Below are 26,374 nucleotides of genomic sequence, written 5' to 3'. Positions count from 1 at the left end.
TTCCGCATACAAAAATTAGTATTAATATCGTGTTTGTATTAACACTGCCAAATCAACAAGTACAACAGTATTCATCTTATAGAAGGAGCAAATATAACCAATGTGTACCTCCCAGTATCTTCAGAATAGGCATTGCTTTGAATTAGTTATCAAACAGAGAAACAGAAAGACTTCCTTCCTAAGCTTCATTTCAGCCTAACAGAATTCCAGTGACCCATGCATGGCGGTAAAGAAAAACAACGGATTTCGCTGAGCTGTTTGCCTAAACTTGCTATGCAAGCAGTGTGTAGAAGCCGTGCTTAGAATGCATGTGCCTCAAGAATATTTTTCATTTAAGTCTATTGTACCTGCTCTGCAGATACAAATGATAATCAGCCCTTTGCTGTTATTCAAAACAAATATACTTCTTTACTTCCTAATCCATTCAAATACAGACTTTGAGAAAACTGTGTAAGCTCTGCAAGTTTTTAGAAACTTTTAGATCATCCTCAACTTCGTCCTTCCCAAATACGATTTTATGCAATGTTTGTCTGATAGCTTTACAAGTAACTTCCTTAATATTTTGAAGCAGTATAAAAAACTCAGGGCATTCATAAAAAGGACATATTAAAACCAACCAAAAAACCTAGAGAGAGAGAGAGAGAGAGAGACTGCTGCAATTTCACATGCAACCCTCTTCAGAGGAAGAAAAATGTTTCAATCCCTTTCCTTCCCCCCTCCAACCTATTGGCCTATAAACCCCCATCTGAGAAAACCTCATGATTTCTAATTTTCTCCTGAAATATCACTAACAGTCAAAGGCACTTTAGGCAGATAGATCAGTACTGAGTCACCTTGTTTAAGTCACATGCATGGTGATACTTGGAAAAGTCTTGTCCTTCTAGTTAGAATTTGGATGAGAAGCAAGTCAGCTACTTGTCTTTTTACAGCCCTGACGGATCAAAATAACATTTCTGGCAATGGCTGTAAATGAACAAAAATGGCAACATATACCACAACAAGGAAAATACCATGAAAACTACTTCACTCAGTTAAAAAATATAAATCAAACAACAACAAAAAGCCCTATGCTGGATCATTAACTGCATTACCTCTGCCCAAAAACTAAAAGCAGCCTTTCTCAACTGCCTAAATGGCATCTCCAGCAATATAGCTTTATTAACAAACTTCTTTCCTGGATGACTTGGCTTATATTAAAAGGTCCATTGCTTTACAAACAAGCTCATCTCCCTCCCTGAGTGCCCTGATTAACCAGTATCTTGAAAATGATCGAGTCAGCAGATGTGACTAAATGCTCTGAAACTGCAGTCCTAAAGGAAGTAAATAAGAAAGGAATCAAATTACAAAATCTATCAAAGATATCAGGTAATGAATTTGTTAAAAGGGGAGATGGAGACTCACCATGCCAAGTATTTACACTTTTATCTGATGGGTTGCTTTCTTATTTTGTTTAGTTTCCCAGAGGCAAGCTCCATCTTGAATCATTTACTCAACTCTCACGTCTGGCTCATAGACACAAAACAGGAACTTCCCCTTTATCAGAGGACAGTTTCAAGGCCCAAGCTGTCAAAAAGGCTTTCTGACATGCACAGATCAGAGGTGCTAAAGTAGTACTATTAGTGTAGACTGTATTAGTTTTCCCTCTAGAAACCAGCCTTCATCTGCTATTGCAAATCATTACTGTGACAAATAAGTCTGTCTGAAAACAGATGCTTCCATCTCCTTGTCTTTAACACATCCTATAACCTCGATTGTTCTGCAGTTTTGTAATTTCTTACAGTTAAGACAAAAATGCTAAGCAGCTGCCCCAGGTTAACAGTACATCTTTTTAACACCAAACTGACTTCCACATTATGCTTCTGACATCAAGCCGGATAGGGTTGCTCTGAGATGGAAAGCAAGGGGCACCGCAGATCATGGTTCTCTGCAGTGTTGAGACATGCACTCCCCTCAGACTGAAGAAAACCTCAGGTTGGAGAAAAAGCACATCAAGGAAGCCACCAAGCAGTATTAACAGCTCCCTGCTAAACCCCAGAAAGAGATGAACACTGCTATTAGGGTGAAACAAATGAAGCTCATGGCAAAATGTCAACTAAGTGAGAGAAGAATGGGTATTTTCAGACCAACCATGTCCAGGTATATTTTGGACAGATGCTGCTTTCTGGAGCTTTCTGTACTAGCAATACAAGTTGCTGCTCTCAACTCACTGTATTCTGCTTATAACTGTCTCTTTACTTTTATCAACAGCAGTCATGCGTGTAGCTCCCTCTAACTCCACTCAGACTGGGCCAGATTAGTTTAAATATTATCAGCAGAGTAGCTTTTTGCTAATAGAGATCACTGGCTGAAAAGGACTAGGAAGATCTCCCATTTTCTGCACAGCTGGCAGATTAAGGGGTCACAAGTATTCGGGATATACTCCTGCAACATCCACGAGCACAGATACCTGCCAAAACTCCTCACACCGTGGGAGATACTCAACATGCCAAGGAAAAAAGCTGAATATGAACCATGGCGCCCAAGACATCTCACCTTTCCTGATCTCACTAGAAATATTCAGTGTCTCATGACACTTTTTTTTTCCTGCACTGCTGAGAAGATTGACCTGGGTTTTAGTCAGACAACTTCTGTTCTTCTAACTTCATTAAATGTAACTTTCCTCTACCACAGAATCAATATCCCTAAGTTAGCCTGAATCAACCAAAGTACTTTTCACTAATTATTTTCTGTGATAATCAGTCCATCAAAACATTACTTTCCTAACCCTAGCAAAGTTTAACCAAGCAAGACAGCAGCCAAGAGCACCATATAGAACACTGAAAATCAGAGCTAAAACAACAGGCTCCTGCAGTGGGATTTCAATCCATTGCATCTTACTTAAAAGCATATTGTACTGTCTCTATCCAATGTCAAATTGCATTAAGAAAAATATCCCCAAACAATACACCTTACTCTTTCCTGTGAGGCACTTGCTACTTTTATTTCCTTTATCTTCTCCCAGAAGTTTCTCTTCCCTATTCGTCCTCAGGAGACAGACTTCTCTCCCCACAGATAAAACACACAGATATACTGATATACATATGTACATGCATAAGCATATATATGTATATGAATACCTATGTCCAGATCAGGATTTTGGAGACAAGTTCTCAGGACTGGTTAGTGATCACATCTAGATTTCTACTGTGGATTGGGTTTTATATGTTTTAATGCACAGAAGCCAGCAAGTTGAAAAGAGTCTTTCCTTAATTCAGCCAATAAAGACAAGGATTCTACCAGAATCATAGATAGAATCTCAATAGGTCATTTTATCTAGATTGATCTTGATTTTAAAACACCCCCTTTACATTCCAGTTCACCACAGTACACAGATGCACACATCTCAGGAAGGGTGACAGAGTGCTATACAATTTCCCTCTGCCTGCTTTATGCTGTAAGAGGAGTTTTTCTCCATCACTGGGTGGTCAGTGGAACTGCCCAATATGTATAACAAGAACCTGTTACCTGCGGGATGGGCAACATACAGAAAAGCAAAGCATTACACTTAGCACTCTCAGAACTGGCTGCCATGATCTCTCTCCCTAAAAGGAAGGTGCAGTTTTGGGCAAGAGGCCTCTTCCATCAAGCACTGCAACAGCTTCATATGCGCAATGGCTCTTACAATAGTGCAGCCTCAAGGGAATGATGCTAATACAAATATATAATACCATTTCACTGCAAAGCAAACACTTCTGTTTTTAAGGCACAAAGTAAGAAATATATCACAAAAAGTTGGTGGAAACAAAACAGCTGGGACATAAACCAAACTATGATTAATAGCTTCAAACACAAGATGGATGCAGCATTTCTTTAATGTGTGGCCATTATAAAACTCACTCTTACTCTTCCAGTATCAGTAGCATACAAATGGGAAAGAATGGAAATAAAATCCATTTATTTATTTATTTATTTATTTATTTATTTATTTTCCTATAAAGCACCACACAGTAACAGTGTGAATGAGGTTTTAGGCAACAGGAGAAAATTAAATGAAATTCTTACTTCAGAGGCTCAGGAGGGAGTTTAGTTCCCGAGAGATTAATCTGCATCAAAGCAAGTGAGCTGCTGAAAAACTGTTTGAAGGAGGGAGGGACTTCTTTTCCTTTTCTGTAAGTAAATGTATTCATTAAGTAACATTTAGATGCTCCTCATTCCAACAGTGATTACTAAACAGCTATAGTTACAGTACTAATATTATAGTAATAATTGAATATTGAATAGTGAACATCCTATAGTGAATGCAGGCTGTCAAAATGGTAACAATCATTTACTTGTTTAATTTGCTGCACCTTCAACAGCTCAGTAGTCAGTGGCTCTCAGTTAACTTAAAAACATAATGCTATCAAAATGTTGATTCAAGAAACAATTCTCATCATTGTACTGCTGTTCAGAAGACATCATTATCTAGCTTCTGCTTGGTGAACTACCAGGAATGATTATTCAAGTCTGATTGATCATGAGTATACTTAGATTTTACAAGTAAAAGATCAAACAGTACTCTACAAAACACTGACACTGCCTCTTCACCACTAGAAATAACTACTGAACACTGTGGTTGCTTAACCCTAACTAGTTGTCACCTCTGACAGGTACTCAAGCCACTGATTTGAAGAAAAGGGAAAACAAGGCTATTATTTTCTATGCTGCAAGTACTCTACAAAGTCAGTGTTCAGTCTATAAGACTTTCAGAAGGTCTTCTTCCAAGGAAAAGAAGAAAAATAATAAAAAGTGCATTTTTAACAAACAACAAATCACAAAAAATAAGTACTTTGAAATCAAATATGAAGAAGAGTTAAGTTAGACTTCAAAGTCTGATATTACAACAAAGGATGTATACAAACCGTATGGTGCATTGGGATCATAAAAAACTTATTAGACAAGGTAGCTTATATTACAGCTGTCTAGCAAAGAACAGAAAGAAAATAACTTCCTTGGAATAATGATACTTTTTTTTTTGTAGAGACCCTTTATAGAGTCATGCAGCATAAAATCAAGAAAGTATAACACAAAATAGAGCAGTTGAGAGAAACAACATTTAAACTGTACCTGTGAGAAAAAAGTGTCCTGGAAAGACTAAGGACAGCTAGATGCTGAAGACATCCACGAAGGAGGGCTCCACACACCTGATTTAAGGTAAGGAAGATTGATTTTACTGGGTATACAAGATAAGAAAACGTCCCTGATATCTGAATCTACACACACATGCACACAAACACAAAGAAAAGAAAGCATTACCATATCTAGAGCACACTCCGTGTTGGATAAATCCAGATGGACAAGGGCATTTGGCTGGGCCAAAAAATTGTAGAGGCTCTATAATTAAGGGAACGAGAAAAAAACATATCAGTGTTATTTTTCATATTGTGGCACAGACTTCTTTTAGGATGCATTCAGACTCGTATAAAATTGCACTACAGGCGTGTCTGAAACCTTTCACTCAACCAAAACAACCTGTTTTACTTCCAAAGGCTATCATTTCTTAGGAACAAAAGGAAAAAATGGTGTCCAGACCACATCTACCGAATGCTAAGTGTAAAACTCTTGACTTACCCTGTAAAGCGCTTTCACAGAAAATGATCATTTTGTTAAAAATACCCTGCAATACTCAAATTGACATTATGTTTTCTAAAAAGACTACCAGGCTTGAAAGTTCAACACAGCCCCTCTTAAGCATGAGGGATACAGATCATCTGCCTTTGAAGACTATAGCTAATTCTTAATATTGGCTGTGTATAAGAAGTTGAAGGCAAAATACAGAATAAGTGGAAAATAAATCTAATATTGATGACTTTGGTACTACACAGACTATGCTAGTGTACATAAAGCATATCATACTTTGTTTATATTTTTAGTCTCTCTGAACAATACAAAGAAGATCGAGAAAAGAAAGGATAACACATAACAGAAACATGGAGCATACAACTCCATCTGAAATCTACCCCACTTGTGCATATTCAACATTTTAAAAATAGATTTGTCTTTCATAAAATTAGGTCATTTAGCTGATATACCTAACAGTGAGAGAAAGGTTCCTACTCTAAAAATCCCCCTCCTCCGCTCAAGTTTATTTTAAATACTAAATAACAGGATTTCTTTACTCCTGTTTTAAAACTGTTTCACAGATTAAGAGATCTCAGTATTAAGAACCTTTTTCATTGAACCATCTCTCTCTGACAGGCTATGAAAAGACTTACTTTTTGTATTTATGTCCCATAAAATTCTGTGGGAAGACATGAGACTTCTTTAACCGTTGCCTGTCAACATCACACTTTTTCTTATTTTTACATATTTCTCCTGTTATTCTCTCTTTGAGAATAACTGTGTGTCTTTCTCTACATTAGACAGTGTGTTTGCCACCTTTTAAATCCTCTTGTCCCACTGAAAGTTCTACTTCATGTCTGAAAAGACTAGATCTTGGAGTATGCTGATAAACCTGAAACTGGTAAAGTTTGTTCAAAATGTCAGATGAAAGTAGATAACAGGTAGATAATGTCCAACAAACTCAAATGATCAGATTTTGCATATTTTAGATGCTTCATAATTAGAGAACTCAAAATCTGGCTGTTATGATCAAAAAAGAAGGAAGAGTCTAAATAAAAAGGCTTTGCCCTTCTTCTAACAATAAATTAAAACAGTCACATGCTTACTGAGAGATCATCCCCACGGAGAGCATTCCCTGAGAGGTCAAGATAGACGAGCGTGTTCGCTATCAGCGAGTTGGCACTCAGTGACTGGGAAAGGCTGTTCACCCCTGCAAAAAAAAGGTCAGTATTCACCTTATCCAGCACCACACGGAACTAGCAGAGCCCCTGGAAATGCACAATTCTAGTGAACACTGTCACACATGAATTTTTAATGGTCTCCTATTCCCAACACTGTTCTACAGGAGAGGAAGATAGATGATCAGGGAGATATAAGACTTCTCTTTGTCACAGAGGACCTGGTTTAGTTCAGGCCTTTTGCCTCCAATAAAGCAGGCTTCAGTGAGCTACACATCCTGAGTTTCAGGAAGAAATCTTTTTGCCATCTCTGCAATGGCTTTAACTGCGCAACCATATTTTGTAACAGATTTTAAAAACAGATTTCACATAATAATGCTTAGACAATGTCCTCTCACAAACAATAATATTTAGATAAAAGTATCTGTGGAAGATCAAGAGCGTTAACAAGTATAATTTGCCAGAACTTCAAAAGCAACTGACAAGACCTAGAATTTAAAAATACTTCAATTATGATTTGCCTGTAATTTCAGGAAAAAAAGAAAAAAAAAAGTTATCTAATTAAAGTATCAAGAGATGCATAAAGATGCTCATTTCCTGTTGAGAAAAAAATATGTATTTTTTACATTAAAATTAAAAAGCTCACGCTGGGAACAAGTCAGCCATGTTCCAAAGCTCTTCAGCTTTTCCAAATACAAATTAGGATGTGGCTATTTCCAGCAAAACTAATTTTCATCTGAGGACCCTTGTAGCTTATAGCAAAGTTTTTAATTTATTGTAGATAACTATCACTGCGTGCATCACTGTGAACTTAGCAAGCAGTGGTTTTCTCATAAATGCCTAAGCAAAAGAGTGAAGCTGGCAAATGTTTCAATCTGTTATACGTTACAGTGCAATTTCTCAAAGCTCCTGATCGAAGTGAACCAGAGTTCAGTGGATGGAACACATGCACTCTTCATTTAAAAACTATTAGAAAATGGGTTTACCATTGGAGGAAGCAGCTAGCAAGTCACCATAAACCAAAACACACCAGACAGTGCTTTAGTTTTCCAAAGTTTACAAATAGTAGGAGAGTCTCCCTTGTAAAAAGCACAGCTATAGGCTTCGGGAGTTTTTTGATACTCCAAAGAACTGGAGAACAATGACAACTTCGCCATTCCTTGAATCATTTCTCTCCTTCTCAGCAACATTTATAAGCAACAGGTTGAAATGAATTCAGTATACTGTGAACAGCTCAGCATATACTACTGAACAACAATTCTGAGAATTCAGAAACTGTGATAGAGCTTAGGGAAGAATAGCTGTAAAACAATTTATTATGTTAATGCTTGTATCATGTTTAAAAATGGGTCAGTTACTCAAAATCAGTCATTGAAGTCTTCATCCAAATGATGCAAATGAGGGATTTTTTTTAATTAGCTTTTGGCTCAGGTTCAGAAAATCCGTCCCTGTCTTTGAATGAGGATACTAAAATTTTCCACTTAACCAGAATCTTCAAATCAATAAACGTTTGTTTGAACTTCACCTACCTCATTCTGTACTTTGACAGTAATCTCACTTTCATTTGCAGACAATCTATCATGCTCTTTTACTACTCTCAGGAGGCTCAGAGTGTTAATAGCTCTTAAGAACCTTGAGGTACAATATTTGAAGAAAGATCAGCTGGGAAGTTACCACCTGAACTTCACTTTGCAATCTTAGAAACTTATTTTGAATAGAAAGCACTTTTAAAATGAGGTCAAAACCAGTGAGGGATTGTACAGAATTTCTGAAATCGATAAAGCCAGGCTTCCCCCGGCTACAGAAAAAAAGCTCTCAATATTCTGAGTTCAAAAATAGTCTTCCAAGTTAAAAAGCAATTCAGAACTGCCTTCTTACATTACAGAAAAACTGGCTAACACAGACAGCTTTGCAGACGAGGAAAGATGCAAAACTGAAAATCTTCAGGTACAGAGAGCTACAACAATTCCAAATTTAAGACTTCACTATACTTTTAAATTGGAATTTAGAAAAGCTCCCATCCAACAATATTCGTAGTGACATGATGCTCTTTGAAGAATAGATATTTAAGGGCTAGGGTGGATTATGCCATCTGGACTAGGATTCACATGAGGCCAGTAGTAGAAATGCTGGAATATAATTTCAGCTTTTGTTTAAAGATTATCTTTACAAGGAATGTTAAAAATCTAATTCTTTTCATAATGTCAAAATTCATTTTTACTGACAAGAATTTTGTTGATGAGCTTCATCAAGCTGGTGTTTGTTCTTTCTAGAGGCCGATGTGCAGCTAGAATATTCTCTTCCCTCAAAAATCAAGAGTTGATGAAATCATTCATAGCTCATGAAGAAAAGTACAGGGTGAATGAACATCCCAGAATTGAAGGACTTTCTGTGAAATTAATGAACACGTATTCTCAAGAGTACATGTAAGGCTAGTCAAGGTTCTTAACCAATTTCTTGTCACTAAAAGTGGAGTTAGCAGTGGGAAAAAAAAAGAAAAAACACCTTTTTTTTTTTTTTTTTCCAACTAATGAAAACGATGAATGAATAAATTCACTCTAGGTATTACTGTCTAGTTAAACATTACTAGAGCTACAGAACACTCACTAAAAACAACAACAAACCCTTCTCCACACTCATATTCCCCCAGGTCAACTTCTAAAGCTTAGGAGAACACAGAATCTTCACAGAGTGGTAATTAATAGGATGAAAGACCATCTGTTATCCTTGGTTATAACATCCTTCCATTGACTGCACTTCAGTCACCTTTTCCAGGTCAACATCACTTGAAAAAATACTGTGACAATGCTTTTGTAAAATTTATTTATTTTTATTTATTTATTTATTTATTTATTAAACACTACTCTGTAGAATCTGGTTTGCTCCATTCTAATAAAGAGATTACTGGGTCTACTATATGTAAAACATCAGTGAAAAAGACCTGAAAGTTTCAAATGCTTGTTTCAGTATTGTGTTAAAAATATGCATCTATTATAATCACTACATCAAGTCAGAAGTGTGCAAATTCTAAAACAAAGAAGTTTCTACTCAGGGCAAATCAATTAACAGCTTTTGTTGTAACACTCGATTTCATGAAATAGTTAAGTGAAATAACTGCATGAAAAACACTGAGCAGTTTTCCAAATGCTGTTTAGAAAGTTCCTCATGCATTTTTGCCTCAGATATTTTTTGAATCATCAATAAAACATAACATTTATCTTACTTTATGGTAAAGGTTCCAGCTCACACATGGGACAAGTAAGAGTATTCTAAAATTGGATAGGGTACAGAACCCAAATAGTAAACACAGGGATATAAAAAAGCAGCTGCACTGGTTAAAAGCACACACATGAAGCAGTAACAGAATGGACTACTTAATAACCTCATAACAAATGGTATTATTAAGATGAAAGCCTGAAACTTTTACAACAGGAAAATATGCATATTTATAGAGCATACCTTTAGGTGACAAGGAGGTTTTAGATAAATTTAAATGTTTCAGTCCCTTTGGAAGTTTGGCGAACTGGATACTTAGAGATGATACACCTGTTGGGGAGTAAAGAGAAAGAAGTCCTCAGGAAGTCAGTTCAACCATATAGCCCCAGCTTTTCCAAGCCTTTTCAAGTATCTAAGTAGTTTACAAACTGCAAGGTACACATACATCTGAGAGAAGGTCAAAGGGAATTTATTATACATGTCCAATAGTTACCACACGGGACATTCTGAAAGATTTATGCTTCAGTCAGAAAATATATTTAAATAAATAAAAAACAGCCACCAGCAGCAGTTCACATGAAACTTCAAAACATTTGTCTTGAAGAGAGATGTACATATTAGCCAACACTGGCCTCTCTTCTGCAACTAAACCCTTCCTTTATTAAATAAAGGAATACAGATGTTGTTCAATACACACCAGTGAGCTGAAATATTTCTGTGGAAGAGCATCTAATTCAAATAAAAGAAACTACAATGCAGCTACAGACTTGTCCTGAAAACCTGAAACCTCCACTGAGTTATAATGGCCACTTATCTCACTTCATTCCAGCAGCCTGTAGGTTACCAGCTAGTATACACAGGCTTGGAAATGCTTGAATTGTTTGGGATTCCAAATGGTAAAAATATATTAGGATACTGACTACCTCAGCAGAAATCCAACAAAAGGAAACAATATTCTTTTCATTTATGTGCTTTCTCAGTGTATCCAAGTTCTGCACTAAATAAATTTAATTCCCCATTTAAGAAAAGGACTAAAATATGATTAAGAGGGCACATCCTAAATAACGATTGAACCAGTTTATGAAATATTTATTATAGGAGTAAATCAACATAGAAAGTCAAATCCTAACCTGAGCATGAAAAATAGTCCCCTATAGGAAACTGCTTAGCAAGAAAAAGGGAGACATGAGCAAAGCCTTTTACTTGCTCCAGAATACAATTATATAAAAAAGCTGGTACTGTTCTCCACATAAGCAGACACGAAAGAGTCCAGAAGTATGATACGTACATGCATGTACTCTGCTTCTATCATGGTTTACTGTCATTAATAATGGAAGAGCAGCTACATTACAGATGTAAAAGCTGCAGGAGTTTTTGGGTTTTTTTTTAACCCTTTGTGTAAAAGCCTGTTGTATAGGCTGGTCAGAGGTGCAACTTCCACACAGCTTAAAACAACACGCTGTGTTTTATGTATACTGCCAAAATATTAGATTGATGATGCTCTGCCATCGTTTACTGTAAATCATAATGGTAACAGAGTCTTCAACCTTCAGCAAGAATGCATCAAGTCATAACAACTGAATTTTCATTCCTAGACCCACTACTTAAAAAAGAAGCTAAAAACTTTTTAGCTCCTTTGAAAAAGGATCAGCCTTTCATAAGATGGCCTCAATTTAAATTCTGTGCATGACCGTTCATCTCTGTTGAGCTGGCTTAGTCACAATACATACTTTCAAACTCAAGGTAGAGTTCTGCTGGCAAAAGAGAAGAAAATTGAGTACAAAGAGAATTGCTAAGGATACCACCAGAGTAATTTTGTTGCAAAGTATTTTGGGTAAGAGGTGCAGCAAATAATTTCACCTCTCCATCTTTCCATTTAGCTAACATTTATCAAGCTGAATAATTTTAACATCCTAACTAGCACTGGAGAAGAAATATCCACTGAGTTTTAAGACAGGGGAATCAGATGCAGAAAAGCAAAAGTAGTTTTGATAACTCAGACGCTCTTTTTGCTGATCTTGCAACAGAGCTGAACTCTAATAGCAGAAGTAAACTTTACTGCATCCAGGCACACAGATTTGATTTTGAGTATTTCCAGACTTGAGCTTATTTGATTTGCCCTATTTTTCAGAAAATGAGAAATGAGATTCTGATGCCAGTAAAGCCAAAAGCAAAGCTTCCATCACTACAGCATGTCTAGATTTTAAAACCCAAATGAATAACAAACTTTCCATTTGTTAGACTCACAAATACTGACAGTACCATTAAGAGTTGCCAATCACAAATTAAGAGACCGATCTTAGTGTGAAATCATATAGTGTAAAAACATTAATATTTCAGCTGAAGCTGGGCCAGATGTGCCAGCTAAAAAGAACATTCTTCTTGTGTCACTGGACTACAGACAGCTGCATTAATATAGGAATACAGTGCTTATGCTTTTTGATACTCAATAGTACACAGTAGCTTATTGGTCCAAGCCACAGACAAAGATAGGTTCTTTCCCATTATTCACACTATCCTGCGTTGTTCCCCTTAGAATTGCAGTATAATCTCATTTCACTCTTAGTTTCTGGGAAGGTGACATGTTCAGAGATACTTTCCAAATTGTGTACATTGATATGAACCTCAATTATGCCAGCTGTTACCTGAGGAAAGCTTGCTGCCTCTTCAGTTTAATGAAGTCAAATTTAGCTTTCACTCAATGGATATCAGATCACAGATCAGGTAAATCCTTGTTTAAAATATTTGCATATTGCAATTATAGTTAATTTCTTTTCAAGCACTCATATAACTTAGATTATTCTCTAACAAAAAAGGTCAAACTTTAATTGCATGTGATAGAGGCCACTGAGATACTGATAGATCTCCACAATTTTCTCCAATTAGCATCTTCCTTTTTTTTTCTTTAACACTGTATGTAGCTATTCCAAAAGGGCTTCAAAGAATGACTTCATTGCAAAGTCAGTATTCAAACCAATATACTTAACATTAAAAAAAAAACAAATCCTTGCATGATTTAAAAGAAAAGTTATCTTCTAAAAAAGCTTTTCATAAATTTCATAAATATTTTTCTAAATACGCTTCTTCAAAAGTAGATCCTACAATGTGCCAGCCATTTTTTACAACTTAAAACAGCAAATTCAGAATAATGAAGATAGGCCCATGACACACAGTAATAACGCTGTACAGCAAAACACTGGCTTTCACAAGAGCTTTCAGGAACCACACAAAGGGTAGTCAGAAGAACATAGCAATTCATGTGAACAGTTTTAAATGAAGAGCTATCTAAATAAGTTAAAAGTAAAAACGTTTTCAAACTTAATTTGAGCCAAAAGGAGAAGACATACAAAGGAGGAAGAGGAAAAATACCCTTCACATCCTTCTCCCCAATCAGTGAAACAGAGTAAAAGGAGACATTACCTACAAAATTCTGTGTTAACAGCATTTTGCATAAGGCTGTAATCAAAATGAACAGCTTTTCCATTTTGAATCGCATCAGACAAAAGACTGAAAATCTCCCTCACATAAACCAAATAAAATAAGAAAAGGTTCACTGCCTAAAATTCCTATTTTATTTCTGGCCCAACAGCAGCACAAGGTAGTCTGATCCCAAGAACACTGTGTGCTTGGAATGTATTAAATGAATCAAATGGAAATCTCATGTGGGCAGCACTGAAGGGTCAACACCCGACTGGAAGAATGTAACCTTATTTTAAAAATAAATGCTCCAAGTGAAAAGAGAGTAGACAGGGGAAGGGAAGACTTGACTTGATACGTACTGAAATTATGCCTAGCAGTGCCTAGCTAGAGGAAAGCTAGGCTGTTCAGTTTTATATTTCATCTTGCAGAGTCAACAATCCTTAGCTACACATAAGGATGCCAGCTACACCAGTATTACAGAGCATTGTGAAGAACCAGCAACACTACAGACTAGAACAAAGCTGATAAAGAAACAGCTTCAAAACCAGATCTAACTATGAGATTATAGCTGAAATAAAATGCAAAACCTCCAGGAAAATACAATCCAAGCAATAAAGTTGTCTTGCACTTCATCTTATATTCATTGTATTGCCTTTAAAAATACACACCATTTTCTTTTCTTTCTAGCCCTAAACATTCATTGTGTTCTATTTTACTTCAAAAGAAACCTCAGTGAAAGTGTAATGAAATCTAATGAAATCCATGGATGGTTTAAGACATTTAAATACTTCTCCATAAGTGAATGGAAATGTATTAATCAGAAAGAATAGCAATTCTCAGTCATTTGTGAACAACAGGCATTCACAATAGCATTACAGACAGAACAATATCTTGTTATTTGGACAAAGCTCCATTCGGAGCAGCAGTAATCCCCCTCATACATTTGCAGAAAGAGGAAAACATTAACTTTACAGTACCTCGGTCTTCAAGTGGATTGCTAGCAAGGTTGATTGTATGGAGTCCTGAGTTGGGATTATGGGATAGGGCACCGGCTAGTTTCTGTGCAAAATCTCTGCAAGAAAAGAATACAGAGGGAGAGAGAATTCTGTTATCTCCTCTGTCAAAAGCATGTTCAGAGGCTTAAAAGTGTCAAGGTATTACTAGACAGAAATAACCAACTTATACTATTGATTCTTTGTCCTTTTAAACAATGCTTATCTGGCTAATTTGCTGTCTTTCAAAGCAGGTTATATTACTATTTATTTTTTCTGTGATTTAAGGTACTGAAGAGCATTCAATCAAAGTTCAAGCTACTTTTGATAAGGATCTGAACATATAAAATACAGGTTAAATTAAAATAATTTAGAACTCAACCACATCTCCTCATTGTGCACAGGTGGGATATATATTGTGATCTTGTAAAACAGCAGGAATAATTCTCTCAAAGAACAGCAGGACATTGAAAAACTATTCTCTGCTTGCTTCTTTATACAATGAGAAGCATCAAGGTTGACCACAGTTCCAGAAAGGTGAACTGAGGGAGATTACAGTGTATTGGGTTGTATATGCAAATATAGTACGTAGGTGGAGAGCATGAACTGCTTGTGCTCCAAATCCACTTGAGAGATAAGGCAATGCTGCCCTCTCTAAGCACATTTTGTTGTCACTGGTCTACCACTACTCACAGCATTAAGTTTAAAGCCAGCTTAGATTTTCCTACATGATCACACTGCCAGACACTGGTTGAATCATATTCCACACATCATGTCACAAGGCTGTGGGTTCTTACCAGCTCTAAGTCAATTTCACAAACCCATCCCTGTACCTACCGGCGAACATTCATGTATTAAGTGACTATATCTACTGTGCAGTTCCGTGAAGCACACTATGCTTTCAGTGGTTTTACTTTATCAAAGTTAGGAAAAAACGTAGAAATCAAATCATATTCCTTGAGCTTCCTCCCAGCATCCTTCTCTCTCTCTTCCTAAGTACAGTATCTTATCTCCTGGAGGGCAGTGTTAAGAGAACTATCGGATACATTTCTAAAAGAATGGTAATTAACACTGCTCCTTTTCCCTGGGACAGATCCTTCCTATCACAAGAGCTGTCAGTCCATCTGCTGAGAATTGCAGTGGAGGTAGCAACGTTTTCTATACTCTGGAAGAGCAGAGTTCAGATAGGGATAACCTCAATAGCTTTTGGCTATCTGTTGTTGCAAGGTGTACTTCAAGTAGAGATGCTCCAGGAAATTTTAGTTTCCCTTTGAAAGTCTATATCATATTCTTACCCTAAAGAAGAGAATATTCTTATCCTATAATCTTATTGTGAACATGAACAATCAACAACTCTGGACTTAAATTTGTGCCACCTGACAGGCCTCAGGGTATCCTCCTTTGTAGCTGCTGCTGCTCTTGCAGATGGCTATACATCTCATGTAGCGCATCTGTTTTCCAAACACTCTAGATACTAAGGGACATTCAAGCTTGGAGGTAAAGCTTTCAAAAGGTCTGATATAACTACATGCATGGGAGAGGAAGAATATTTAACCAACGGTAAGAATAGCACAGGCCAGGAAATCTTAGACAAAAATTCCTCAAGATTGGTCTAGACAACACCACTGTAACAGAAAAACAGAGGACGTGTGTGGGAGGAACTAACATGATTAAATGCAAGGACATTCAGAGCCCATCCAGCAGGGGAAGATGAGCTGCAGAATCTCTGCCAGATGTGCCCTCCTTGTATCATCAGCAGGCATGTCTAGTCTCTCTCTGTTACCACAGCCACTCCCCCTGGGACACGGTGGCAGTGGTCACTGCAGATGGCAATAGGGACAGTCTGCCTGCCAGATTTCAGTGTTGAAGCACAACAAACAAATAATTTCCACCAGCTCCTGCAAATAGGTCTTTTCAGACTGGAGATTCCACCTTGCAGTTTCATGGAAATGAATCTTCTGATTATTGCATGGTCCTCTGTTTCTCTAAAGCAGCAAAAATATAATTCACTTTTCAAACTCATTTGTTTAGACCACCTTAAACTATTCTCCATCACTGAAATCCTACCTCTATCCCATACCAATAACAGAAACAAATGGCTGGAGGTAGAAAAAACTGGAATCATCTTAAACTGACCCTGCTACAGGAGAAAATACGCTCATGCAGCTGCTCAGGTGTCTCTGGAAGCATTGTTCTTGGTAGCTCTATCTCAACAACTGGTCTGGTGTGTCTTGGTAGCTCTTTCTCAACGCTTGTCTGGCAGTCTGTCACAACTCATTAAAAGTGACTGGTCTGTAAGCTGTACAAAGATGCCCAGTAACAATAGGATTTCCTCCTAGCAAGCAGATATGATAACTGGCAAAACTGACAAATGTACCCTTGATAAAAACAGACAGACAGTGCTGAGCACAGCAGATGCACACCAGGGCAAAATGCCAAACACCACACACGTAGATGGAGGCACAAAAACCAAAGCCATAGGTTGATTATCTGTCAAGTCCTATTAAAACTGAAAACAGATCTGACTGTTAGAAGTTAATGTAGACAGTGTACAAAGGTAGTCAATGTATCTTTTAATATTCGTGATTAGCACTATGTCTCATGGCACAGAGTGCGGGAAAAACAAGATCAAAATCAGTTGTTTATAGTTGAATGACAGCCATTAAGGACACTGTGATCGCAAAGTTTGGGTGTAATCCCAACCTCCACCACAACTTTCCTAAGCCAGTTAAGTAGCTTTCTTTTAGACATATTTCAGTGCTAAACCAATTCAAATTAAACAAAAACACACAAAAAAAGTAGAGGAAGCAAAATATACCACATAACTTCCCTGTGCTTTTTTATTTTTTTCTCAGTTTAATGCTCAGTTTCTCTGATCTTTCCACTGTTATATTTATTAGCGCAAAAATTCATTAGCGCTAGAGCTTATCTCATCCACATGGTCTTGGATGTGACTTTAGCACTATAACAAGCCACAGATACTTCCATCTGGGCTAGTTTGTAACTTGAACTATGCATCTATTTGCTCTGAAGAAAAAAAATACCTATGCTGTAGATTGCTGTACTTAAAATACATGCAAGGACTAAAATTAATCTACTTTCTACCTTCTTTAAAAAAAAAGTTAATGACATAGTAGTATTACTACATTACACCACCACCACAAATGCAATACGCAAAAAGAAGAAAAAGAGCCTTCTTGGGAATGAAGCCATATCTTTTATTCAAGATGGAATAATAAGCGTTTTAACAAAATCCCCATCACTTTTGCTCATACTTCAATTGGTAACACTACTTGGACAGGAACTGCATGAGTTAATTTAGGGTTTATGCACTTATCCAATTCATTCTTCACCACATAACTCAGTTCTCCAAGTAGAATCTAACCAACTATAAAGATTTTCTGGATTATGTGGAAAATCTTGATGACAGGCTCATGACTAGCAGCTCCTCAAAACAAACTAGACATTGAGCATGAGTTTCTTTAACACTCCAGCTAATACATATCACACATATTTCTTTTTGCTAGGAGTAAGCAGTAACTAATGTGAATTTTGAAAAAATTACTTACGTTCTAAGCCCAGCATTCTCTAATACCAGTTCTTCCAATCGATTGGACCTACTCACTACTCGCAGAATCTGCTCACAGACATCAGTGGACTGCCACAGAAAAGACAGAACAGTGTTAAAGAACATATGGTTGTTTAGTTACGAGCTGTACATCATAATGGGATCCAGGCTATGAATTGCTTCATCTCATATAGTAACTAAGTAAAAAAAAAAAGTCAAGAGTAAGAGCACTTTATCTGCAGGTCCAAAGAGTGCTCAGGGATGAATGCTTAAGGATGAGTAAATTTCAATAGGAGCTCTCCCAGCCTACACAGAATAAATCACATCTCATGATTGTTACTGCTGCTGGATTCTAGAATTTGCAGAGGCACTTGCAAATACTATGAACAAAATTAACAAAACAGTTTGCTTGCCATGCTTGGGGATAAAACTTCAATGTTTCAAAGGCCATAGGTGAACTTTGTTCACCTTTTACTCTAATATCTTAGTTTGCTTACTAATTTGTCTTTTTTTCCACAGCACATAACATCCCACATTCATTTGAAGTCCAAGTAGAACTTCAGTCGTGATCATGAACTGCTGAAACTGTTCTGTGTTACCCACCCTAAAAATGACAGTTTGGCATTCACACTTGGGATATCTTTATCTCTAACAACAGCCTGGCATTTTCTAGGATTCTCAGCACACACATAAAAGTCTCATTAACTCTTTACACAGTAAAGGTGACAATGCTTTCTAAAAATGGTCAGTTCAGCCATCTCTCTCCATTCCTATCCTTGCCTTCCATATTTCTGTAATTCAGAATATTATCACAGTGCTACTACAGCACTGTGACTGCAAGTGGAAAGTTTCATGCGTGTACTGTAAAAACACTACAGATCACATCTATCAAACACAATGTCAGATTGCAACTGACCAAGTTCAACACGTTCAATGGCCTCTGGATACATCTGACCTTATTCTGACCCTCAGCAGAGTCCCTATGGCATGGATTTACTGTCCCCTGGTTTATATTATCCTGATATTTTTTATTCAAATTTGCATATATAGATTTTTTTTATTGCTATTATTGATGCACTTTCAAGACTAATAAGGTGTGGTTTTTTTTTTTTTGTTAAAAATTCTCCCTAAAGATCGTATTACATTAAAACAAACAAAACATTAAAACAACAGAGAAAGTCTCTTTCTCAAACCACTCATTCTACCTGTAACTACTAATTTTCAGGTTTGGTAGAAATATTAAAGTATATGAAAACATAAATTTGGGATTACTGATTTTCTAGGCCCTTTCTTCAGTCATTCAGCTTGTTTGGACACTCTCCCTTTTTGCTTTTCAAAGAGAATGGTGCTGTGAAAGAAAACTGAGCAGGGAACTTATCGATGCTTATAAACATCTAAAGGGCAGGAGTCAAGTGGATGGATGGGGTTGTAGATTCTCCATCTCTGGAGATATTCAAAGCCTGCCTGGATGCCTACCTGTGTCACCAGCTGAGGGGAACCTGCTTTGGCAGGGGGTTGGACTATATGATCTCCAGAGGTCCCGTCCAGCCCCCACGATTCTGTGAATAATATCATTGCAGTGTGTCACTACATACTTATTACTTTAAGGAGCTGGTGTCAGACAACCAGGAGAAGATCAAGATGCAATGAAAGTTAAGAGCAAAACTTGTTTCATAAGGTGGGAAGAAAATAACCCAGACTCCTGGTATTTTTCTTCCACCTCCAAAACCAGTACATATTTGTAGCTACTTTAGAATTTTTCCTATTTAGTCAGCAAGTATTTCTGTGAGCTGGCAACACCTGACAGATCAGTTTTATGGGCTACCACTTATGGCCAAATAAACTTTTCCAAATGTACTTGTGTGAAATGTTGACAAAATCGGTTCACAGTAGTGTTTCTACAGCACAAAAGAACTATCCATCTGTTTATGTTTTCCTCAAACAATTAATGGAAAAACAATGACCAGTTTTTAAATAAGACTGCCCAGCTTATTTACCCCGAAAAATTCACCTTGAACAATGCAATAGTATCACCCAAGACACAGCACAGCCTGGTAAAAGTTGGGATACTATTTCAATTTATTACTTACTAATTTCAGATCCTTGGAGGACAGCTTTGTAAACCACTGATTGTACTCCAGGGCAGCGACTATTGGTATTAAGTCTCTAGAAAAAGAAAAACACTTTTACACACATTTCATATAACTGTCAGTTTCGGTCATTTGAAACAATCTCTGAAGTGCTCTACTGTATCTAATATCCCTCTGTTTTTGCAATGCTAATTGACTGCTGTTACCATTACAGAAAGCTCTGCATTCTCAAGAAAAAATAATGATAACAATAGTTAAAAAAAAAGCACTGTGAGCAGCTGTGCATCTTGCCTGTATTTTAATAAAAATTCCTGACTGGCCAACTGACATCTATTCTCACATGCATTTTTAAACCAGGAATTTGTCTGTGCTGCCATTCCTACTTTTTCTTCATCCTGTGACATATTTAAGCTTCTTAATCACCTCTAATTATAATTGAGTGTGACGCTAAAAAGCTTTTTGGCAGACTGATGATTTAATATAATCCCATGACTGAATGCTTCTAGAGAACATCTCCTTGTCTCATCTCTATAGTTAAATTCCCCCAGGAAGCAGGAGACCTGCAAAAGGATAATGCAACTTTCAGAACAAACCGTACTTAATTGTGAGAGGGATTTCACAAATGAAATTCTAAATTATTCTCATTTTCTTCATTCCAATCCTCTTAATTTGATCTGCTCTCTGTCTTTCGAGCTTCACCAATAACAGACGCTGGTAAATGTCATGTCTGCATGCTGCCCCCAGCAGAATCATTCATCAAGCACAGGCACATCAGTTAGCCTCAGCAGTTACCTAGAAACCTCTTTAGAATAAAACAAAGGGATGCAGTGTACATGAATGTATCTGACTAGCAAAATATAGAGCTATCTGAGCCTCATTTTTGTGGGGAGAAATTTAAAAATACTAGCTTTTATAAACTACTACCAACCCCTATCACATCAGTGGAGCAGTGCACTTTATGCTATGATAGGAACCACTAAGAGGGACAGATAGCACCATTGGTGCTATGCAAGGAAAAAGAGTGACGATGACCAGCAATGACTGGGTGGTTACACTGCCAGGGAACTAGTAAGCTACCCCAGACACCAGCAAGTGCTCAATACCTCAGGTACTGAGTGCCTGAGGCCATCTTTTTCTTTCCTCTGCTCCCAAAGCCAGGGATGAAAACAGCTGAAGGACCGGGGGATGTTTAGATTTAGTGGGAATAGCTGCTGCATTTTCAAGAAGTTAAAGAAATTGCTACAGCAAGATGAGAATTTTTTTGAAATAAATCAAGCCTGCTGATTTGCAAATCCTAATCTTTAAATAGTTTAGTCTTCTGCAGTATCCAAGGCCTGTTTGTTCAGACTTCAGACATACACAGATACTGACATAGCTGTAATACCAACAGCTAAAAAAACACACATATCACACACCTCCCTCCCTCCCACCCCACATGCCTGGAGATAGTGGAACATCAGCCTTGTCTGTAATATTCTGTCTGGAAATGTTGGCCTATCAAAGGATAACTTCATTTTATGATCTGATTTTACTGAGGAACTATGTAGTTTAAAGTTCAGTTTCTCATTTCATTTAAATTTTTGAAGGTGCTTCTCACCAAGGATGGTCCTTGCAGCACTTAGCTTCACTCCTCATGATGCTTTAAGCTTGCCAGCTTCATTGTACTTCTCACCGAGCTTTCCTTTTCAAAATGGTATACCACTTTTTTTCACTCTATTTTAATTAAACCCTACATATCACACTAACAACGATCAGAATTATTTTGCAATACAAAAATAATTATGCTAATGATTACTTCCAAAAGCAGGGCCTTTCCCTAACTTTCCTCCACCAAATTATGTTAAGTAGCCCACATTTATTTGTTTGCTTGCTAAACTATCATCTAAAATAATGTACAGTTTACAGAACATAAATCTTTGCCATTTTAAAATGAAAACAGATTCTGTTCTTCTGGAATGCAGAAAATCTCTCCAAGCTTTAACAACATTCAAGCTTTGCCAATGGCTTCACATTTTTTCAACAATTCCATCCCCCCGCATCTTTAAGATGACAGGAAATCTAAATGGTGAGAAGAAAAAGAAATATCTAACCACACATTTCTGACAATATATTTTCAATATCCAAATTTTTGAGTGCTAGAACATATCCAAGAGAAGAAAATTGTGCTGCAGAGTTAAACAAGCCCCATTTACTTTGAGGTTTATTTTTTGTTGTTGTTTTTGTTTTTTGTTATACAATTATATGGTTCAAAGCACAATATAACTTCAGATAAAACCTCAGAAGTCATGCTCCCATGTGGCAAGCCATGTTATGCACTCTAAGTGTCAGACTCACTGGGAATTTAAATTCATCCATAATTCATTCTATCCTATGCTGACCTCTAACAGAAATGCTTTACCAGGAAAAACACAAATTGTTTATTTTTAGCAATTCATAGCTCATGTATCCAATCTTCAACCTACCTCTCTTCAGAGTTACTGAAGAGATGGCATGAAATACATAATTTCAGTATACTCAAAAATTATGCGGACAAGATATGAGTTTCTCAAAGTCCAAAACATGGACATGTTGTTAATTTGAAGCATTCACACTTTGTTAAGTACCTGACAAAACACTTGCAATACATTCTTGAATTGATCAGAACCTAATTTGTGTTTTTACTGAATAACATATGCTTTTGACTTCCTACAAAATTTGGTTTTCTGGAAAACTTCAATCTAAAACCTACTTTTTTCTCAGTTTTAGCCTCAATACTAAGAAGCTGTCACCACAAGATGGATTTTATTGTGTATATGCAGTTCTAAAATTGTTTGGAATCTTTGGACTTACATAATCATGCAACACTTAATAAAGACCCCATTAAAAATAAATTTATTTTCTTGTAGATGTGAGTTTTGCAAGTCATACTTCAATTAAAACATTCACTGAACCAACAAACTTACAATTCCACTTTCCTAAAGCCAATTCTTTTGAAGCAACTGAGATGAGCTGCATACTTAAAGCACTTCTTCTCTTTCTCATTAATAAGTAGTACTTTCACTCCTAATAACTTGTTCAGACATTTATTTTTTATTGAAGTTGAATATCTCTAAATTACTTCTTAAAAAATGCCCCGTGTTCTTCTCAGCTCTTTCCACTTGCAATACATTAAGTGTTCTTAGTTTCTTATTCCATCATTGCTTGTGATATAGAAACACAGAATGATTTGGGTTGGAAGGGAACTTAAAGCCCACCTCACTCCAATCTCTTGCTACAGGCAGGGCTGCCCCATCCAACCTGGCCTTGGGCGCCTGCAGGGATGGGGCACCACAGCTTCTCTGGGTAGTCTCTCTGCCAGTGCCTCACCACCCTCTGTGTGAAAAATTTAATCCTAATATCTAATCTAAACATCTTCTCTTTGAGTTTAAAACCATTCCCCCTATCCTAACATTATGGGACTGTGTAAAAAGTCAGTCTCCCTCCTGTTTATAAACTCCCTTAATGCACAGGAAGATCACAATGAGGTCTCCCTGGAGCCTTCTCCAGACAGAACAGCTCCAGCTCACTCAACCTTTCTCCATAGGGGAGGTGCTCCAGTCCTCTGACCATCTTCACAGCCCTCTTCTGAACCTGCACCAATAGCTCCACATCTTTCTCATGCTGTGGGTCCCAGCACAAGTAATCCTTCCCCTATCTTCTCTCAGCAATTCTTAAGTGACCAGTCTTTTGATACAGCTGTTGTGCACTAGTTGCAGCCCTGCAGTCTTGCTTGAGTTACCTCTGAATAATCCAACACAGGTAGTAACTTCATCACGCAATTAACCACAGTGACTGTGAAAGTCACCGCAGAAGCTGAGTAAGTATATATTTGGTTTTTTTCTTTATATTTTTGCAAGTTTATCTACTAGCAACCCTACAACTACAAAGAATGCTGTGCCAAACTGCTCTCATTTACCTCCAATTTCAGCCTTTCTACTATAATATTTTAATGTTATACCTCAGACAGATTCCTAATTCTTCCCTTGGGCCTCCTCAAAGAAACAAACACACTGTCTTATTGACAGTTTCTTTAATTTGTCATTTTTCTTGTATAATGACGGATTTTAATTAAGACTCTTCTCCATTTCTTCTTACATAAATATCTTCAGATTCAACTTTCTTAGAATCCAGTTTTCTCAGCCAGATAAATCCAGTAAACCAAACGCAACACTTAGCTAAGTTTCAGCATCTCACAGTAAAATTACCTTCAATTAGTTCCTTTCTGGAAGTACACATTTTTGATAGCATCTTTTGTTAGTGGAGAAACTACTGGCTGGGATTCAGCTGAATAACTTAAACCTTCTACTGACTTGCTAAAAAAGTAATTTCCTTTAGCATATACACTATGAGAAAGATTCTGTAACAGCAAAGGCTGCCTAATTTCCTTTTTTGCTTTGCATGCCAGATGTAGTTGCATGTATTCTCTGCTGAATTTGAGCTCTTATATCCGCCATCACAGGAAAAAAAAAAATAATCATAATAACTATCTGCTAACTTTTTGGAGTGCTTCCAATAACAAGATATATTTATCTTCAAAACAAAATGTGCTCTTCACGAGGCTTTTGTGCAAAAACAGCATCTTTGTTCTGAAAACTATGAACACTATAGATGGTTATTTCAGATGTCCAGATAGTTAAGGGACAGCTTTTATGGGATTATCCCTCTTCAGTAAAGGCAGGCAAAATCTACTGGATGAACAGTTTACGGGACAAGGAAAGTTTGCTAAGTATTAGCATGATTATTACACAATATTTACCTGTGGTCAAGATGGCTGAAGTCTTGCAAATTCAACTCTCTGGTATCTTGTGTCAGATAAATTGTGTCAACATCCTGTTAAAAATACATAACCAAATACATATTTATCCTATTTTTTCCCCCTAGATTACTATGATTTATCTCCCACTTCATCATTTGTACAATTAGTTGAAATGAGCTTCAGCACAAGACATGTACTTACCCACTGTACTTCTTCTCTATATGGAAATCCAAGCCAATCACACACACAGGCATACATCTGTGAAAAGCCTCCTAGAAACAACACAAGAAAATATTTAACATAATAGTAAAATAAATAGACATCTAAAAGCATTCTTTAAATACTTGAACATATAACCAGCCTTTCAAAACTCTCCTTTTCCCTCAGAAGTGTGTCCATTGTGCTGCTGAAAGAAACTAAAAGAAACAGAAACTATCCTATCTTTGTAATACCCATCAGGTTGCAAGAAAGCTTAAAATAGTGCCTTCACCTACCAATCAGAAGTCTACTCCATCCTAATTACACCTTAAAACTAATTACACCTTTACAAGCTTCTACCAAAAATAGAATTAGACTTCCTGACATTGCTATTCCAAGCTTTTTATATTTAAGCATTCAAATTCATTCTCACCACAAGGTCCAAGTTCTGCCACTGTCTGACTGTCCCACAGGGCCTGGAGGTTAGCCAGTCTTTCTGAAGGCTCCATTGTTACTTTTTTCAGAATCCTCCTAAGTGCAAAGGGGAAGAAGTATTCATCATTTTAAAAACATTTTAAACCTGTAACAATATATGTGCTCAATATCATTCATTTTAAGCATGATTTTAAGTGAGTATATGGGAAGAATTAATATCTTCAATACAACTCAGTTCTCTGCCTAGAAGTCAAACACAACATGATACAGACTAGCAGGAGTAACATTTATTTGTCTCTTCTTTCCTTCCAATAAATTAACACTGCAACTACTGAAGCGACTAGTCCCATTGCTGTGACAAGATAACTCAAGCTATGTAGATGTGGGACTGTCAACTATGACATGGCTGCCAAAATAGAAAGGAACCACAGAACCATAGAATGGCTTGGGTTAGAAGGGACCTCAAAGATATATAGTTCCAACCTCCTGTCATGGACAGGGCTGCCACCCACTAGATCAGGTTGTATAAGGCCCCATTCAACCCGTTTTTGAACCTCCAGGGATGGAGCACCCACAGCTTCTCCAGGCAGCCTGTTCCACCACCTCAGCACCCTCTCAGTAAAAAAACTTATCCATAACTTCTCACCTAAGTTGCACAGAGACATGGAATTATAGACTACATACAAAACTACTGCCACCTACCCACATGTTTCAAGCAGTAAAAGCAGGATGCTACTAAAAGCCACAGAGCATGCTGAGCAACAGGCTGCACATTAGATACCTAGCTCTAATCTTTGCAATTTGATAGTTTTCTTCCTCCCTCTAGGTAAAACCACAACCACTTCTTGGTTTAAAGAGAAGAAAATATGTGCTCTTCTGAATGACAGAAGGCCCTCAAATTCCAGAATTCTATAAAACAAAGG

At 37.1% G+C, this 26,374-nt stretch overlaps 1 protein-coding gene across 10 annotated transcripts in view; it reads right to left on the bottom strand.

Moving 5' to 3' along the window:
* Positions 1-26,374, bottom strand: part of CARMIL1 (capping protein regulator and myosin 1 linker 1) — a 159,421-nt gene that overhangs the window by 63,283 nt on the left and 69,764 nt on the right. For all 10 annotated transcript variants that reach the window (XM_085537596.1, XM_085537598.1, XM_085537602.1 and 7 more), the window contains 11 exons: positions 25,450-25,547; positions 25,020-25,090; positions 24,819-24,892; positions 20,045-20,120; positions 17,956-18,044; positions 14,372-14,466; positions 10,218-10,304; positions 6,687-6,790; positions 5,275-5,352; positions 5,086-5,162; positions 4,042-4,146 (listed from right to left, as the gene is read on the bottom strand). In XM_085537596.1, coding sequence (XP_085393722.1) covers positions 4,042-4,146; positions 5,086-5,162; positions 5,275-5,352; positions 6,687-6,790; positions 10,218-10,304; positions 14,372-14,466; positions 17,956-18,044; positions 20,045-20,120; positions 24,819-24,892; positions 25,020-25,090; positions 25,450-25,547 — 954 coding nt within the window. The remainder of the gene's footprint in view (positions 1-4,041; positions 4,147-5,085; positions 5,163-5,274; positions 5,353-6,686; positions 6,791-10,217; positions 10,305-14,371; positions 14,467-17,955; positions 18,045-20,044; positions 20,121-24,818; positions 24,893-25,019; positions 25,091-25,449; positions 25,548-26,374) is intronic.

Source organism: Coturnix japonica, chromosome 2 (genome assembly GCF_054131305.1).
Source record: "Coturnix japonica strain WE chromosome 2, WE-NBRP24, whole genome shotgun sequence".
NCBI lineage: Eukaryota > Metazoa > Chordata > Aves > Galliformes > Phasianidae > Coturnix > Coturnix japonica.
The sequence above is the reverse complement of the archived record's forward strand: the minus strand, read 5'-3'. Positions and strand labels throughout refer to the sequence as shown.